Raw genomic sequence first — 15848 nt, forward strand, 5'->3', positions numbered from 1 at the left:
TATATAAGGGGGATATGATCACTATATATAAATATATAAGGGGATATGATCACTATATATAAATATATAAGGGGATATGATCACTATATATAAATATATAAGGGGATATGATCACTATATATAAATATATAAGGGGATATGATCACTATATATAAACATATAAGGGGGATATGATCACTATATATAAATATATAAGGGGATATGATCACTATATATAAATATATAAGGGGATATGATCACTATATATAAACATATAAGGGGGATATGATCACTATATATAAATATATAAGGGGATATGATCACTATATATAAATATATAAGGGGGATATGATCACTATATATAAACATATAAGGGGGATATGATCACTATATATAAATATATAAGGGGATATGATCACTATATATAAATATATAAGGGGGATATGATCACTATATATAAATATATAAGGGGGATATGATCACTATATATAAATATATAAGGGGGATATGATCACTATATATAAATATATAAGGGGATATGATCACTATATATAAATATATAAGGGGATATGATCACTATATATAAATACTGTATATAAGGGGGATATGATCACTTTATACAAGGAACACACCAATATGCATCTGTTAGGGTTTGAGTGAGTTGTAGTTCAGTGCAAATCTGAAAACCTTCCATCCTTAGTATTTGTTCTTGCCCACCAATCAGAATGCTGCCTGAAAGCCGTTCAGCAACCACTAATATGATGATGGGGGCCGCTGGGCTGAGGCTCTGTGTGATGCTGATCAGCTCGGCCCATAATGCTCTGGAATAAAGCTGCCGCATGAGATAATGATGGAGCTGCCCATTAGTCACTCATTGGCCTGGCTGATACACATCTCCAAATGGCATCCCCCCTCCTGCCTGTCACTTAGCCTGGCCCACAATCATTAGGAACAAATCCCTCCTCACTCCCCCCATGTAATCCAGACATCAGTACTGTCATACACATCCGTCCAGGCTGTGCCACAGAGCTTACAATCTCTCAGACACCAAACAACTTGGCTTTGAAACTAATACGGACTTGAAAGAGGGATCCCCTCTCAGCGGGAGAGTTAGAGGATCATTATATCACCCCATGTCTACTGCTCTCATGGAAATGCTTGGAAAGAAAAAGCACATGTTCTACTATATTTGTCCAGCAGAGGTCACTGTTCCATTAGAATCTTTGAATGTGTCTTACTCACAAGAGCAATCACGGCAGCTCTGAATCAAAACAAACACAAATATCTAGATAAAAAAAGTGATAAAATGATTCCCAGTCACTCCCTGGAGCGGTTCAGTATGGCAGCTCTGGGTTCAATCACCGACAGGGAGTCTCCTCATTCTGATTGAATTTCGTCCGGATAATTCTGTTCTCTCACACACCCCAAATACATACAGACAGGTTCAATGGCTCCTAATAAATCTGCCCCTAATGAATGTGACTGTGCCCTTAGATTGTAAGCTCCACGGCATATGTCAGCACATCCTGGGTAAATAAAGTCATTTGGGTCCTACAGAATCTCACTCTTAGGGCTAATCTGAATCTGGGATCAGTCCCTTTATTAAGTGTCCACCACGTGAGTGTGAATGGGGTTGGGATGTTAGATTGTAAGCTCCTCCGTGGCAGGGACTGATGTATAATCTCTATACAGCTCTGCAGAAATGTGTTGCACTATATAAATAAAGAACCATAATGGTAAATATCTTTTTGCCCTTTGGGAATCTGATTTACAGACCAATGGTAACATAAGCGCTACACAGATACCCCTGTTATGTCCTATTTCCCCTTTAATTCCAGCCCATCCTCCCTGTATTAACAGGTTTCCTTGACATCATCTATCAGTTTATGATCAAAGAGGTTTCAGCGAGTCCCGCCGCTGCCTGCATCTCATTAATCCCGTGACACATTGTTTCAGCGTTGCTAGGATTATGCACTGGCATAGTAACACTATGGATCTGTGCTGCATCTGGCGCTGGGAAACAGCTTCCTAATGAAACATATACACTCAGTTTATGTTATTTAACTCACATAGCCAGGGATCAGCCTTCATTGATAAAATCATCACTTGAAATTGTACAGAAAGAAATGTCACTGCTATTGAAAGCAATATGTGCCTGGCTTTTTATATTATCTGCACTGCTGGTTCTGCTTCCTGGATGAATGTAGCAGAAGCCAATTGATTAACAGACCCGGAGGGGAACTGAGAGGCCATTTATAATGTGTGGCCTACCAGTCCTGATTTCTGTAGGGAAATGAGAGTAGAGTGGTACTTGCCATAGAGGAGAGCTCTGAGAGAGGGTTTGGCCATGCTCTGGGTAGAGGACAAGATATTATACATTTACTTCCATATACATCACCATGGAACTCTGGGGGGGGGGGAGATCCTGGTCACATTTTGCAAGGACATGGCCACCAAATTATGGCTGTCAACAGTGGCCATCTTGCAGGTGGCAAGCAGGAAAGGCCTACTGGCAGCCATCTTGGTGCTCCCAAGTCGGGAGATGACCACCTTGATACTCCCAAGTTAGGAAATGGTTGTCTTGATGCCCCCAAGTGGGAAAATGGAATCTTGGTGCTTCCAAGTCAGGAGATGACCATCTTGATGCTCCCAAAGCAGGATGTGGTCACCTTGGTGCTTCCAAGTCAGTAGGTGACCATATTGATGCTCCCAAAGCAGGAGGTGGTCACCTTGATGCTCCCAAGTCGGGAAATGGGTATCTTGTTGCTCCCAAGTCAGGAAATGGCCATCGTGGTGCTCCCAAGTCAGGAGGTGGCCATCTCGATGCTCCCAAGTCAGGAGGTGTCCGTCGTGATGCTCCCAAGTCGGGAAACAGCCACCTTGGGGTGCTCCCATGTTGGGAGGTGACCATCTTGATGCTCCCAAGTTGGGGAAATGGCCATATTGGTGCTCCTAAGTCAGGAGATGGCCACCTTAATGCTCCCAAGTCAGGAGATGGCCATCTTGATGCTCCCAAGTTGGGAGGTGGCCATATTGGTGGTCCCAGCCTCAGTGACTCTGAAATTTACTTACATGATTGGGACAATATTAACAGTGACCAGCCAGCCAATAAGACTGAAGGATGAATTAGAAACACAAAGAAAAAAAAACAAATATTGACCTCAAGGCTGCCTTTAATTGGTGCTCTCTTGCAAAGTAGGTGCTCATAATAGGAGACTCTTTCAAACATCTACAAAATCCTGAATGGGCCATTAGCGTGCAGATCTCCTGAGTACGTTTCATCAGGAAGTGACCAGGAGGGGAAAAAGCCAGGAACACTGTTGTAGCCCAATTATATGACTCAGATTTTGTCTTTACCAAGGAGTTAAGTAGGAGTAATTAGGCACCTGGAAAGGAAGATGAAGAAGGGCAACCTGCCGTTCATAGAATGAGAGGATGATTGCAGAATCATTTCCATGGTGAAGAGAAACCCCTTCACAACAGCCAAACAAGTGAACAACAGTCTCCAGGAGGTAGAGTATCCATATCCAAGTCTACATAAAGAGAAGACTGCATGAAAGTAAATACAGAGGCTGCACTGCAAGGTACAAGCCACTCATAAGCATCAAGACTAGAAAGGCTACATTGGACTAAAAAACATCTAAAAAAACCAGCACAGTTCTGGAAAAACATTCTTTGGACAGATGAAACCAAGATCAACCTCTACCAGAATGATGGCAAGAAAAAAGTCTGGAGAAGGTGTGGAACAACTCATGATCCAAAGCATAGCACAGTTGTGTATAAAACATTTGGGAGGCAGTGTGATGGCTTGGGGTGCATGGCTGCCAGTGGCACTGGGACACTAGTGTTTATCCATCATGTGACACAGGACAGAAGCACAAGAATGAATTGTGAGCTCTTCAGAGACACTGTCTGCTCAAATCCAGCTAAATGCACTCACATTGATTGGGAGGTGTTTCATAATGACCCAAAAGATACAGCCAAAGCAACCCGGGAGTTTATTAAAGCAAAGAAGTGGAATATTGTTGAATGGCCAAGTCACCTGATCTGAACCCAATTGAGCTGCATTTCACATGTTGAAGACTGAACTTGGGACAGAAAGGCCACAAACAAACAGCAAGTGAAAGTCACTGCAGTTAAGGCCTGGCAGAGCATTAAACAGGAGCAAACCCAGAATCTGGTGATGTCCATGAGTTCAAGACTTCAGCCTGTCATTGGCAGCAAAGGCTTTTCAACCACATTTTATTTTCACTTTTTTAATTTGTCCAATTGCTTTTGAGCCCCAGAAATGAAGGGATTGTGTTAAAAAAAAGGCTTTAGTTCCTCACATTTTCATGCAATCTTTTTGTTCAACCCACTGAATTAAAGCTGAACGTCTGCAGTTCAACTGCATCTGACTTGTTTTATTTAAAATTCATTTTGGTTACGTACAGAACCAAAATTAGACAAAAGTTGTCTCTGTCCAAAGATTTATGGGCCTAACTGTATATTAGGCAACCTGGACAGGGCCGGACTGAGAATTAAAATAGGCCCTGCCATTTCAGGTACACAGGGGCCCAAACAGCCCCCACCAGCCCACTAAATACTGACTTTGTATTGGACCTTATAGCAGCCCCTCTGGCATTTGCCAGAACCCACAGATTGCCAGTCCGGGCCTGGGCACCCATATAATACTACCAATCCCTATTTCTGTAGGGAAATGAGAGAGAGCAGACAGTAACCCTTCCAACACTTTCCTCTTGTCTCTATATATTAGGTACCTATCTAGTGTTACCAATCCCTATTTCTGTAGGGAAAAGAGAGAGAGCAGACAGTAACCCTTCCAACACTTTCCTCTTGTCTCTATATATTAGGTACCTATCTAGTGCTACCAATCCCTATTTCTGTAGGGAAATGAGAGAGAGAGCAGACAGTAACCCTTCCAACACTTTCCTCTTGTCTCTATATATTAGGTACCTATCTAGTGTTACCAATCCCTATTTCTGTAGGGAAATGAGAGAGAGCAGACAGTAACCCTTCCAACACTTTCCTCTTGTCTCTATATATTAGGTACCTATCTAGTGCTACCAATCCCTATTTCTGGCTGCTTGCACAGATGTGTTATTGTCAGGAATCAATAGGAAGGAAACTGTGGAGGGGTCTCCAACAGCCGCACAATAAATATTTTTGCTTTTCCTTAATCTGCCTTCTTATTTGTGCCCCACTTTTGCATTTTAGGGGTCAGCCTCCAGAGCAGAACCCAGGATGAGGCTTCGTCTGTCACTCGGCTCCTGAATATTTCATGCCATTTCCTCCTGGTTTGGTGGAGAATGATAGAAATGTCCGTAGAAGGAGATTGGGTGCTGGGAGGAGAGGGAGGAGGAGAAAGGGATAGAGAGACAGAGGGGAGGAGAGATAGAAAAAGACAGAGGGGAGGAGAGAGAGAGAGAGAAAGAGAGACAGATGAGGAGGGGGATGGGACACGTCTTTGTATAGCAGAACGAGGCTTGTGCAGGAACAGACCCAATATCTGTACCACTGGCAGCCGCACACACACATGTACCCACAGCATCTGTGACACAGAGAGAAAGAGGCTGAGATTCCCAAAAACAGGGTGACCCACCCAAGGGTGCCACAGGCACAAGACGCTGGTCCTCCCTGCTCCATCAGCATCACTCAGCACCCCCGGGAGAAGGAACATGGGTGCATCGGAGAGATTAAAGACCAGCCTTCTGCATGTCAGCTGTCTCCTTCTGTTGGGTGCACAGGTGAGGGGGGTACTGGTAACGCCACATCTGGGGGTGGAGGGTGGGCGGCTTCGCCTAAAAGCAAGGGCAGGGGTGAAAAGAAAGGTGCAGACAGTGGGCACAGCTGGACTGGGTGGAGCCCCTCTCTATAGTTGCAGGGGGGACGCAGCATGGAACGATCCAGGGCATGTTTTTATTAGCTTGTATTTATGGGTGGGCACCAGTGGGGGCTTTTATCTTCATGCATTACCCCCGCACTCAACCTAACACGGCAACAGAGGGGTTAATTCGCTTGTGATGGGTGCGCAGGGAGTCGATATTGATCTGGTAGAAGGGGTGGAGGGGACACGGATCATCAGCAGGGACAGAAATACTACGGCAGGGGCAACTAATCTAATTAGTAATCTAGTCTAATGTGTCCTGCACTGATTACTGTTGTCTCCTTTATATGACACCAATCTATTCCATAGTGTTGTACAGCAGGCTTCTAGCCATACAAGCTACATTCAGAAGAATTGTCTCATGAGCTTACAGCCTAGAGGAACACCCTGTCTTAGTGAGTGGTGTTCAGTATTCAGATCCCCTGCCAAGAAATGATTGTTTATATATTCTGTAGTCATGTATGTAGTGTATAGGCTACAATAAAAGCCACATGCCAAGTACTTGACTCAGGAGCTTACAATCCAGACTGCCATGGCAGTAAAATATATATTTAGAGACCCCCCAATGTGGGAATTGAAATCTTAAATTAAGGAAAATCAATGAGTGGCCCTTCTGCTGCTGCACTAACAGTGGCATACATATATATATATATATATATATATATGTATATATATATATATATATATATGTATATATATATATATATCAAATAATACATGGCGGGGGCAAAACTGCACCAATGCAGTAACCCATAGCAACCAATTAGAGATGTCAGCCTGCAGTAGACAGAAAAAATACAAATTGCTGATTGGTTGGTACAGGTTGCTGCAGGGGTGCCAATTTACCTGTTGATCCCCATATTGTATGAACAATGATCTAGTGAGGGGCCCCTTTCTAAAGCTAAGGGTGAGGGGTCAGTATCGACACTGGCACAAAAGAGGGCACAGGCATGAGGTTGATGCACTGGGGGTGTCGGGGTGTCAGGTTCTACTGCACAATCGATCTCCCCTATTTTTTATATACAGTAAGACTGTCCAACCTTGGGCTCATCCGCTGATGTTGAACTACAAGGCTGTTGGTGGGTGTTGCAACTTTAACAACAACTGAAGGGCTACAGGTTGGAATAACAACTGCTGTTACACAGTGTGGCTGCCCCCATCTTGCCCTACAGTTACTACTATCATTTCTCCATTCTTCTATTCTTTTGCCATCTTGTCCTACTACTTCCTTCCTCTCCTACTGTCTCCATCTTGTTCTACTGTCTCCATCTTGCCCTACTGTCCTTATCTTACCTTACTGTCTCCATTTTGTCCTACTGTCACCAACATGCTCTTGTGTCTCCATCTTGCCATTATATCTCCATCTTATCCTACTTTCTCCATCTTGTCCTACTGTATCCATCTTGCCCTGCCATCTCCATCTTGCGCTACTGTTTCCATCTTGCCCTACTGTCTTGACTTACTGTCTCTATCTTGCCCTACTGTCTCCATCTTGACCTACTGTATCCATCTTGTCCTATTGCCTCCATCTTGCCCTGCCATCTCCATCTTGCCCTACTGTCTCCATCTTGACCTACTGTCTCCATCTTGCCCTACTGTCTCCATCTTGTCATATTGTCTACATCTTATCCTACTGTCTCCATCTTGTCCTACTGTCTCCATCTTGTCCTACTGTCTCCATCTTGCCCTACTGTCTCCATCTTGTCCTACTGTCTCCATCTTGTCCTACTGTCTCCATCTTGTCATACTGTCTCCATCTTATCCTACTGTCTCCATCTTGCCATACTGTCTCCATCTTGCCCTGCTATCTCCATTTTGTCCTACCATTTTCATCTCGGCCCTCAGTCTAAATAATTCCAACCTGTCTCTGTCTTGTCCTACTTTCTCCATCCTCTCATAGTGTCTAAATTCTCCCCATATGTATCCATCTTGCCTAACTAACCCATCTTACCATACTATCTCAATCTTGCCCTTCCAGCAGTATGTTGCTTTATGGTGACCACTTTGCTCAGTTGTCTCCATGTCCTGCCACTATCCCTGGTTTTACTCCCTTCAGTCGCTGCTCTACTGAGCTCCACTATAAATTCAGTAGCCTGTGCAACTGCCCCTATTGGGAACCGCTAAAGATATTGCTGGCCTGGGGCATTTTGATGGCATTTCTGGCAGGAGGACTTTCATTCTAGTCATGGTTAATAACAGGAGGAGCAGCAGAGAATGGTGCAGTGACACATGCCGGGACTGAGATTAATGGCACAGCTAATTGTAAGTAATGGACATGGAGCTGGTTGGTGCGACAGGGCGGTGTTTGGTTCTGCACTGCTGCTCTTGACCCCGAGTGATAGAGAAGCTGAATACAGAGGCTGCACTGCTCTGCTTAAATATAGCAGGGGGCCTGTATGGGAAGACATATATATATATATAGTCCATTATTTACAATACCTGCAGTGGGGGGATAAAATGATTCAGGGATGCCAAGCTCGCTGTCAGAAGATGCTGGAAGATGTAGTTCAACTATAGTATGTTGGAGATTCCTGACAGATTTAATAAGAATCTTGCAAGAATGATGGGGGACCTAAAAAGATTTTTAGTGTGTGGCCCCAGGGACCTTCTGAAATGATCTCAAGTGAGGGACGAGGCAGATTTATCATCTTATGGATTCTTGTGTGTTAGTGACAGATATACGGTAGCACACAGTGCCGCAAAATATGTTGTAGCTATATAAATACATGTTATTATTATTAATAATAATAATAATAATATGGAGGTGGAGCAGTGTTATTGCTTGCTCCACCTCTGCCACTATTTGCTTTAACTGTTCCATTTGTTGCTTCACTTGTCTTTGCTCCACCTGTTCTACTGATTGTTCCTTGTGTGCTGCTGCCTGTTCCACCTGTGCTACAGATTATTTTATCTGCGCTATGGACTGCTCCACCTGTGCTGATGATTATACCACTCGTGTAATAACACCGACACGCCACCTGTTCCAGTGGCACATAATAATAATCATCATAATAATAATAATATATACTGTCATGGGAAAATATGCTTTTTTTTTCACAATGCATCAGCTAATAGAGCTGCTGCAGAATTCTGCACTGAAATCCATACAGATTTTTTTATATTTAATTTTGAAATCTTACATGGGGCTAAAAATATTGTCAGTTTCCCAGCTGCCCCCAGTCATGGCACTTTGCTCTGATAAACTTCAATCACTCTTTACTGCTGTACTGCAAGTTGGAGTGATTTCACCCCTCCCTTTCCCCCCAGCAGCCAAACAACAGAACAATGGGAAGGTAACCAGATAGCAGCTCCCTAACACAAGATAACAGCTGCCTGGTAGATCTAAGAACAGCGCTCAATAGTAAAATCCAGGTCCCACTGAGACACATTCAGTTACATTGAGTAGGAGAAACAACAGCCTGCCAGAAAGCAGTTCCATCCTAAAGTGCTGGCTCTTTCTGAAATCACATGACCAGGCAAAATGACCTGAGATGCACCTACACACCAATATTACAACTAAATACACTTGCTGGTTCAGGAATGACATTTTATATTGTAGAGTGAATTATTTGCAGTGTAAACAGTGTCATTTAGAAACAAAAACAATATCATAAAAATAATGGCAGAATCCCTTTAATAATAATAAAATGGTGAGCCCATAAAATGTAATATGAGGCCCTTGAGAGGGCTCTGGAGCCACATGGAGTGAAGCACTTTGATTGGTGCCTTATAGACAGACGCTGGTTCTGGGGACGTGAGTGTAAATGGAAGGAATTGTAACGGGGGCAGTTACACAGGGAAGTGAAGGGCATGTGGGCCAGGTGGCCGGCTATTGTTTTGCCACATCCCAGGGAACATCTTCTGTCTCCCCCTGGCACTGCCCTTCTCTCTCTGCTCAGCACACAGGGGCACTGTTATACACGAACAAGAGGGCACTGTCCCAGCTGTCATGTGAAACTGTCACTCACACTAACAATAGCCATATAGGGGTCACCAGCTACATCTCTGATTGGTTCTCATCTCATTCTCTTAGTGACATAATCACCCTATCTGCTCCCCCTATCTGCTATACTGTCCATGTATCTGTCTGTCTGTCCAACTGTCCCTCTTTTATCTGTACCTTTTGGTTCAAATCTATCTGTCCATGTATCTGTCTCTCTGTCCATCTATTATCCATCTATCTATATACCTATTTATCAATCAATCGTTTCTCTATCTCTCTATCCAACCATCTGTCTGTTTATCTATCATCTATCTATCTATCGATGTCTATGTATCTATCCTATTATCTATCTATCTATCTATCTGTCTGTCTGTCTGTCTGTCTGTCTGTCTGTCTATCTATCTATCTATCTATCTATCTCTCTATCGATGTCTATGAATCTATGCTATTATCTATCTATCTATCTATCTATCCATCTATCTATCTATCTATCTATCTATCATCTATCTATCTATCTATCATCTACTGTATCTATCTATCTATCTATCTATCTATCTATCTATCTATCTATCTATCTATCTATCATCTATCTATCTACCATCTATCTATCTATCTATCTATCTATCCATCTATCTATCTATCTATCATCTATCTATCTATCTATCTATCTATCTATCTATCTATCTATCTATTATCTATCTATCTATCTATCATCTATCTATCTACCATCTATCTATCTATCTGTCTGTCTGTCTGTCTGTCTGTCTGTCTGTCTATCTATCTATCTATCTATCTCTCTATCGATGTCTATGAATCTATGCTATTATCTATCTATCTATCTATCTATCCATCTATCTATCTATCTATCTATCTATCTATCATCTATCTATCTATCTATCTATCATCTACTGTATCTATCTATCTATCTATCATCTATCTATCTACCATCTATCTATCTATCTATCTATCTATCTATCTATCTATCTATCATCTATCTACCATCTATCTATCTATCTATCTATCTATCTATCTATCTATCTATCTATCTATCTATCTATCATCTATCTATCTACCATCTATCTATCTATCTATCTATCTATCTATCTATCTATCTATCTATCTATCTATCTATCTATCTATCATCTATCTATCTACCATCTATCTATCTATCTATCTATCTATCATCTATCTATCTATCTATCTATCTATCATCTACTGTATCTATCTATCTATCTATCTATCTATCTATCTATCTATCTATCTATCTATCTATCTATCATCTATCTATCTATCTATCTATCTATCTATCTATCTATCTATCTATCATCTATCTATCTACCATCTATCTATCTATCTATCTATCTATCATCTATCTATCTATCTATCTATCTATCTATCTATCTATCTATCTATCTATCTATCATCTATCTATCTATCTATCTATCTATCTATCTATCTATCTATCTATCTATCTATCTATCTATCTATCTATTATCTATCTATCATCTATCTATCTATCATCTATCTATCTATCTATCTATCTATCTATCTATCTATCTATCTATCTATCTATCTATCTATCTATCTATCTATGAATCATCTCTCTATGTATGTATTCTATCATCTATATACCTGTCTTTCTATCTATTGACCGAATCGATATATATATATATATATATATAGATACATCTCGTTACCATCTCTTTCTGCCGTTCTATCCAATCAGATCTATTTGCTACAGAGAGTGTGTGTGTGTGTTTGTCTGTATGTGTGTGTGTTAGTGTGTGTGCGAGTCACATGTGTAACATAGAGCTGTAACAAACCTTTATAGAGCCTCATATAATAAACCTACAATCAATAGACCACACTCCTTAACTTGAATACGACCAGACATTCCCTTCAGTCCCATAAACTCCCCTAATAGCAAAAAATCCGGAGGCAAGAGCCGTTCTAAATACTGATGTGTCCGTGTGGCTTCTCTGTCCGTAGGTCTGTCTGTCCTTACAGACTAATACCCATCATTGTATTTGTATGTGTCACATGGTATAACTGAATCAGTGAAAGTAAACACACACCTGGATAGAAGGGACAACTCACTTACCCTACTTGTTACAGGCTCCGCCCTCTTACCCATCATTCTCTGTGATTATTTTAAATAAGACCCCAATTTGTTTCTTCATACAGACACAGGTACTTATAGTTACTGTAGCGTCTGAAAGACACAGCATGGCAGCTCCTACTTCCAAACACAAAAGCACAGGGAGCTTCACCCTCATACTGTACCGATTAAGGGGAAACAAATGATAATCCTGCATATAATCAGGGGGCATATTCCTCTAGATATGAAGACACATTTATCTGACAATGTAACATATGGTTTGATCCACTGATACACACGTGATACTCGCTCTCTACTCAAGGTATTTGGTGAGTCATAGGGGCTTGTGATAATGCAGTGAAATCATATACTGGAGTGTGAATATAAAGGGAAGCTGTACCCTCACATGTCCTGCTGAACATTTCCTATTGTAAATATAATGTACCCCCTACTGTAAATGATAAGGATATTAGAAGTTACTGAGGGGTTGTTCTGTGACCATATAAAGGCACAAGGCTGCAGGCTGAGTTATACAGGGAACTCTGAGTATCACTCATATTATAAGGGATAATGTACCCCCTACTGTAAATGATAAGGATATTAGAAGTCACTGAGGGGTTGTTCTGTGACCATATAAAGGTACAAGGCTGCAGGCTGAGTTATACAGGGAACTCTGAGTATCACTCATGTATTATAAGGGATAATGTACCCCCTACTGTAAATGATAAGGATATTAGAAGTCACTGAGGGGTTGTTCTGTGACCATATAAAGGCACAAGGCTGCAGGCTGAGTTATACAGGGAACTCTGAGTATCACTCATGTATTATAAGGGATAATGTACCCCCTACTGTAAATGATAAGGATATTAGAAGTCACTGAGGGGTTGTTCTGTGACCATATAAAGGCACAAGGCTGCAGGCTGAGTTATACAGGGAACTCTGAGTATCACTCATGTATTATAAGGGTTAATTTAAAGGGTCATGTGATTTAGCTGAGATTACAGCATGAATTATAATTGATGACATCACTAGTAGGCTATATATAGTGAATAATATATCTCCTATTGTAAATTATTACAAAATAAGTCAAAGAGGACTTCTATGACCTGTAAGTTTTTATACAGGTCATGGAACTCCGAGGTGACTTCTAATATCCTTATATTTTGCAACAGGGGGTACTTTATTTATTATGATGCACAAGTTTCAGTGAGTCATGTGACATCACTGAGCACCTTTTTAGGGATGTAACTTACAGGATATTTATGATTCTTGTGTATAATATATATATATATATATATATATATATATATATTAAATGCTATTCAGGTGTATGTACTATACAATGTATAAAATAAATATATGTGGTTCCTGCTGCTCAGACGCATTTCCCACAGATGCCAAAAACGCATTAGAATTTCAGGTCTGAGACTGTGAAAAAACTGATTGTTTTTCCATCATATGATATAATTTTATCAATTCTGGCAATCGCTACTTTCCATTTTAAATAATTTTCTCCCCACTGGGGAGTTGCACATAAACTTGAATCTAGACAGATATATTGGCCCAATTTATTTTCAGATCCATATATTTATTTTGGGTTTAATCCGACTGAATCATGTTTTATCATTACTTTCATATTTAAAGTGACCCCGGGGCCTCGGGAAACAATGAGGTTACAGATATGTCTCACTCAACTTTTATTTTGACAGAGGACAGCGGAATTCCTATGCTGCCATAGTTTTATGGGATCTCTCTGTACAGACTATGAGCAAACTTAGGGACTGTTCCTGCTGAATTGTGCTTAGTACAGGGAATACCTATGTACCATAGTTTTATGGGATCTCTCTGTACAGACTATGAGCAAACTTAGGGACTGTTCCTGCTGAATTGTGCTTAGTACAGGGAATACCTATGCTGCCATAGTTTTATGGGATCTCTCTGTACAGACTATGAGCAAACTTAAGGTGGCCATACACGGGCCGATAAAAGCTGCCGACAGACTGTGTCGGCAGCTTATTGGCCCGTGTATGGGGGCCCCCGACGGGCTTCCCCGATCGAGATCTGGCCGAAAGTCGGCCAGATCTCGATCGGATGGGATTAAAAATCCCGTCGGATCGCGGCCGCATCTGTTAGTTGATGCGGTCCCGCGATCCGACTGCCCGTTTGGCGAACGCTAGGATCCGATCGTTGGGCCCTAGGGCCCACGATCGGATCAGCCCGATATTGCCCACCTCAAGGTGGGCATATTGGAGGGAGATCCGCTCGTTTGGCGACATCGCCAAACGAGCGGATCTATCCGTGTATGGCCACCTTTAGGGACTGTTCCTGCTGAATTGTGCTTAGTACAGGGAATACCTATGCTGCCATAGTTTTATGGGATCTCTCTGTACAGACTATGAGCAAACTTAGGGACTGTTCCTGCTGAATTGTGCTTAGTACAGGGGAATACCTATGCTGCCATAGTTTTATGGGATCTCTCTGTACAGACTATGAGCAAACTTAGGGACTGTTCCTGCTGAATTGTGCTTAGTACAGGGGAATACCTATGCTGCCATAGTTTTATGGGATCTCTCTGTACAGACTATGAGCAAACTTTGGGTCTGTTCCTGCTGAATTGTGCTTAGTACAGGGAATACCTATGCTGCCATAGTTTTATGGGATCTCTCTGTACAGACTATGAGCAAACTTAGCGGCTGTTCCTGCTAAATAGTGCATGCTCTAATATTAGCAAATTCTGGAAATGTTTTTTTTTTGTTCACCTTTATTCGTCACGTACTTTCAACAGGCCATGACCCAAATGGTGTCACAGGAGATATCGGGCCAGGCCCAAACTGTAGCCTTGTGCCAGGGCCTGTCAGCAGGGGGAGGTTGGAATGAGTGAATAAGGAGATGGGGACGAGGAAGAGAACAATGGTGCTGCTCATACAAAGCAGAATCTTCAAGCAGAACTAGAGCTTCTTTTCTATTTAGAAAATGAAGGTTTAGTGATTTTTTTAAATCTCAGTTGAATCTGCGCACGGCTGGGTCTTTATTGTCTGAGGGTCGGGCTGCGCTGCAGAAAGTGTTGAGACCCTTAAATAATAGATACGGACATGACAGAACAACAGACGCTTCTCCTGTATAATTCATCAGGTACAGTGGGGGGCACTGAATAAAGGGATCGATCCGAGATTCTGCTCAGCCCCAAGATTCTGTAGGAGCCAAATGACTTTATTACCCACGATGAGCTGACATATTCTGTGGAGCTTGCACTTTAAGGGCCCAGTCACACTCACTCGGGGCAGATTTATCAGCCAATGAATGAGCCTGTTTATATTTGGGGTAGGGGCGGGACTAGAGGAAACCCACCTAGATATTTTGTAGGGAATAACATTTAAATAAACAAACTGAGATACAATGTTGCACTGTTGCTTCCTATTCACCAATATAAGGTTTCCACCTTAATAACTAATACCAGCATCGGACCTGCTTGGCTTTCTGGATAAGGGGTCTCACGCTAATGTGGATCCTGATATCATAAGGCTTATTAAAACTCAGTAAAGGGCCATCGTCAGAGGTTAAAAGGCACCGTATTATTATCATAGAGCCAGACGTTTACCAGCAAAGGATTAAGCGCGTAAATAGGAGCCTACGGGAAACTGCACCTTTGTAGTTGAGAGTTTACTGGATAACGGATCTTATAGGCTGTATATATGTAACAAAATACAAGGCAGACGAGGGCTCAGAGATGTATCAGCTGCTCAGTGGACGTCAGTTGCAGAATTATCAGGCACATTAATCCATCGTCCCGGGTGGAATATGACCCAAATCCCATGCTCTTAAAGTGCCTTATGTAACAAACCTTACAATATATTATTTATAAATCCATGTGACCCTTCTTCTTCTTTCCCATCTTTTCCCTGACACTTTACCTTTGCTTTTAATTCCCTGCGTATTTGCCA

The 15848-nt window shown here is 41.8% G+C and overlaps 1 protein-coding gene across 2 annotated transcripts in view; it reads left to right on the forward strand.

Annotated features, from left to right (window-relative positions):
* The first annotated feature begins 5410 nt into the window (after nucleotides 1–5410).
* aplp1.L (amyloid beta precursor like protein 1 L homeolog) overlaps nucleotides 5411–15848 on the forward strand; it is a 33717-nt gene continuing 23279 nt past the window's right edge. The window contains exon 1 of one of the 2 annotated variants that reach the window (XM_018224616.2): nucleotides 5411–5726. In XM_018224616.2, coding sequence (XP_018080105.1) covers nucleotides 5658–5726 — 69 coding nt within the window. In that variant the 5' untranslated portion in view covers nucleotides 5411–5657. 2 annotated transcript variants of the gene reach the window in all.

Source organism: Xenopus laevis, chromosome 7L (genome assembly GCF_017654675.1).
Source record: "Xenopus laevis strain J_2021 chromosome 7L, Xenopus_laevis_v10.1, whole genome shotgun sequence".
Lineage (NCBI taxonomy): Eukaryota > Metazoa > Chordata > Amphibia > Anura > Pipidae > Xenopus > Xenopus laevis.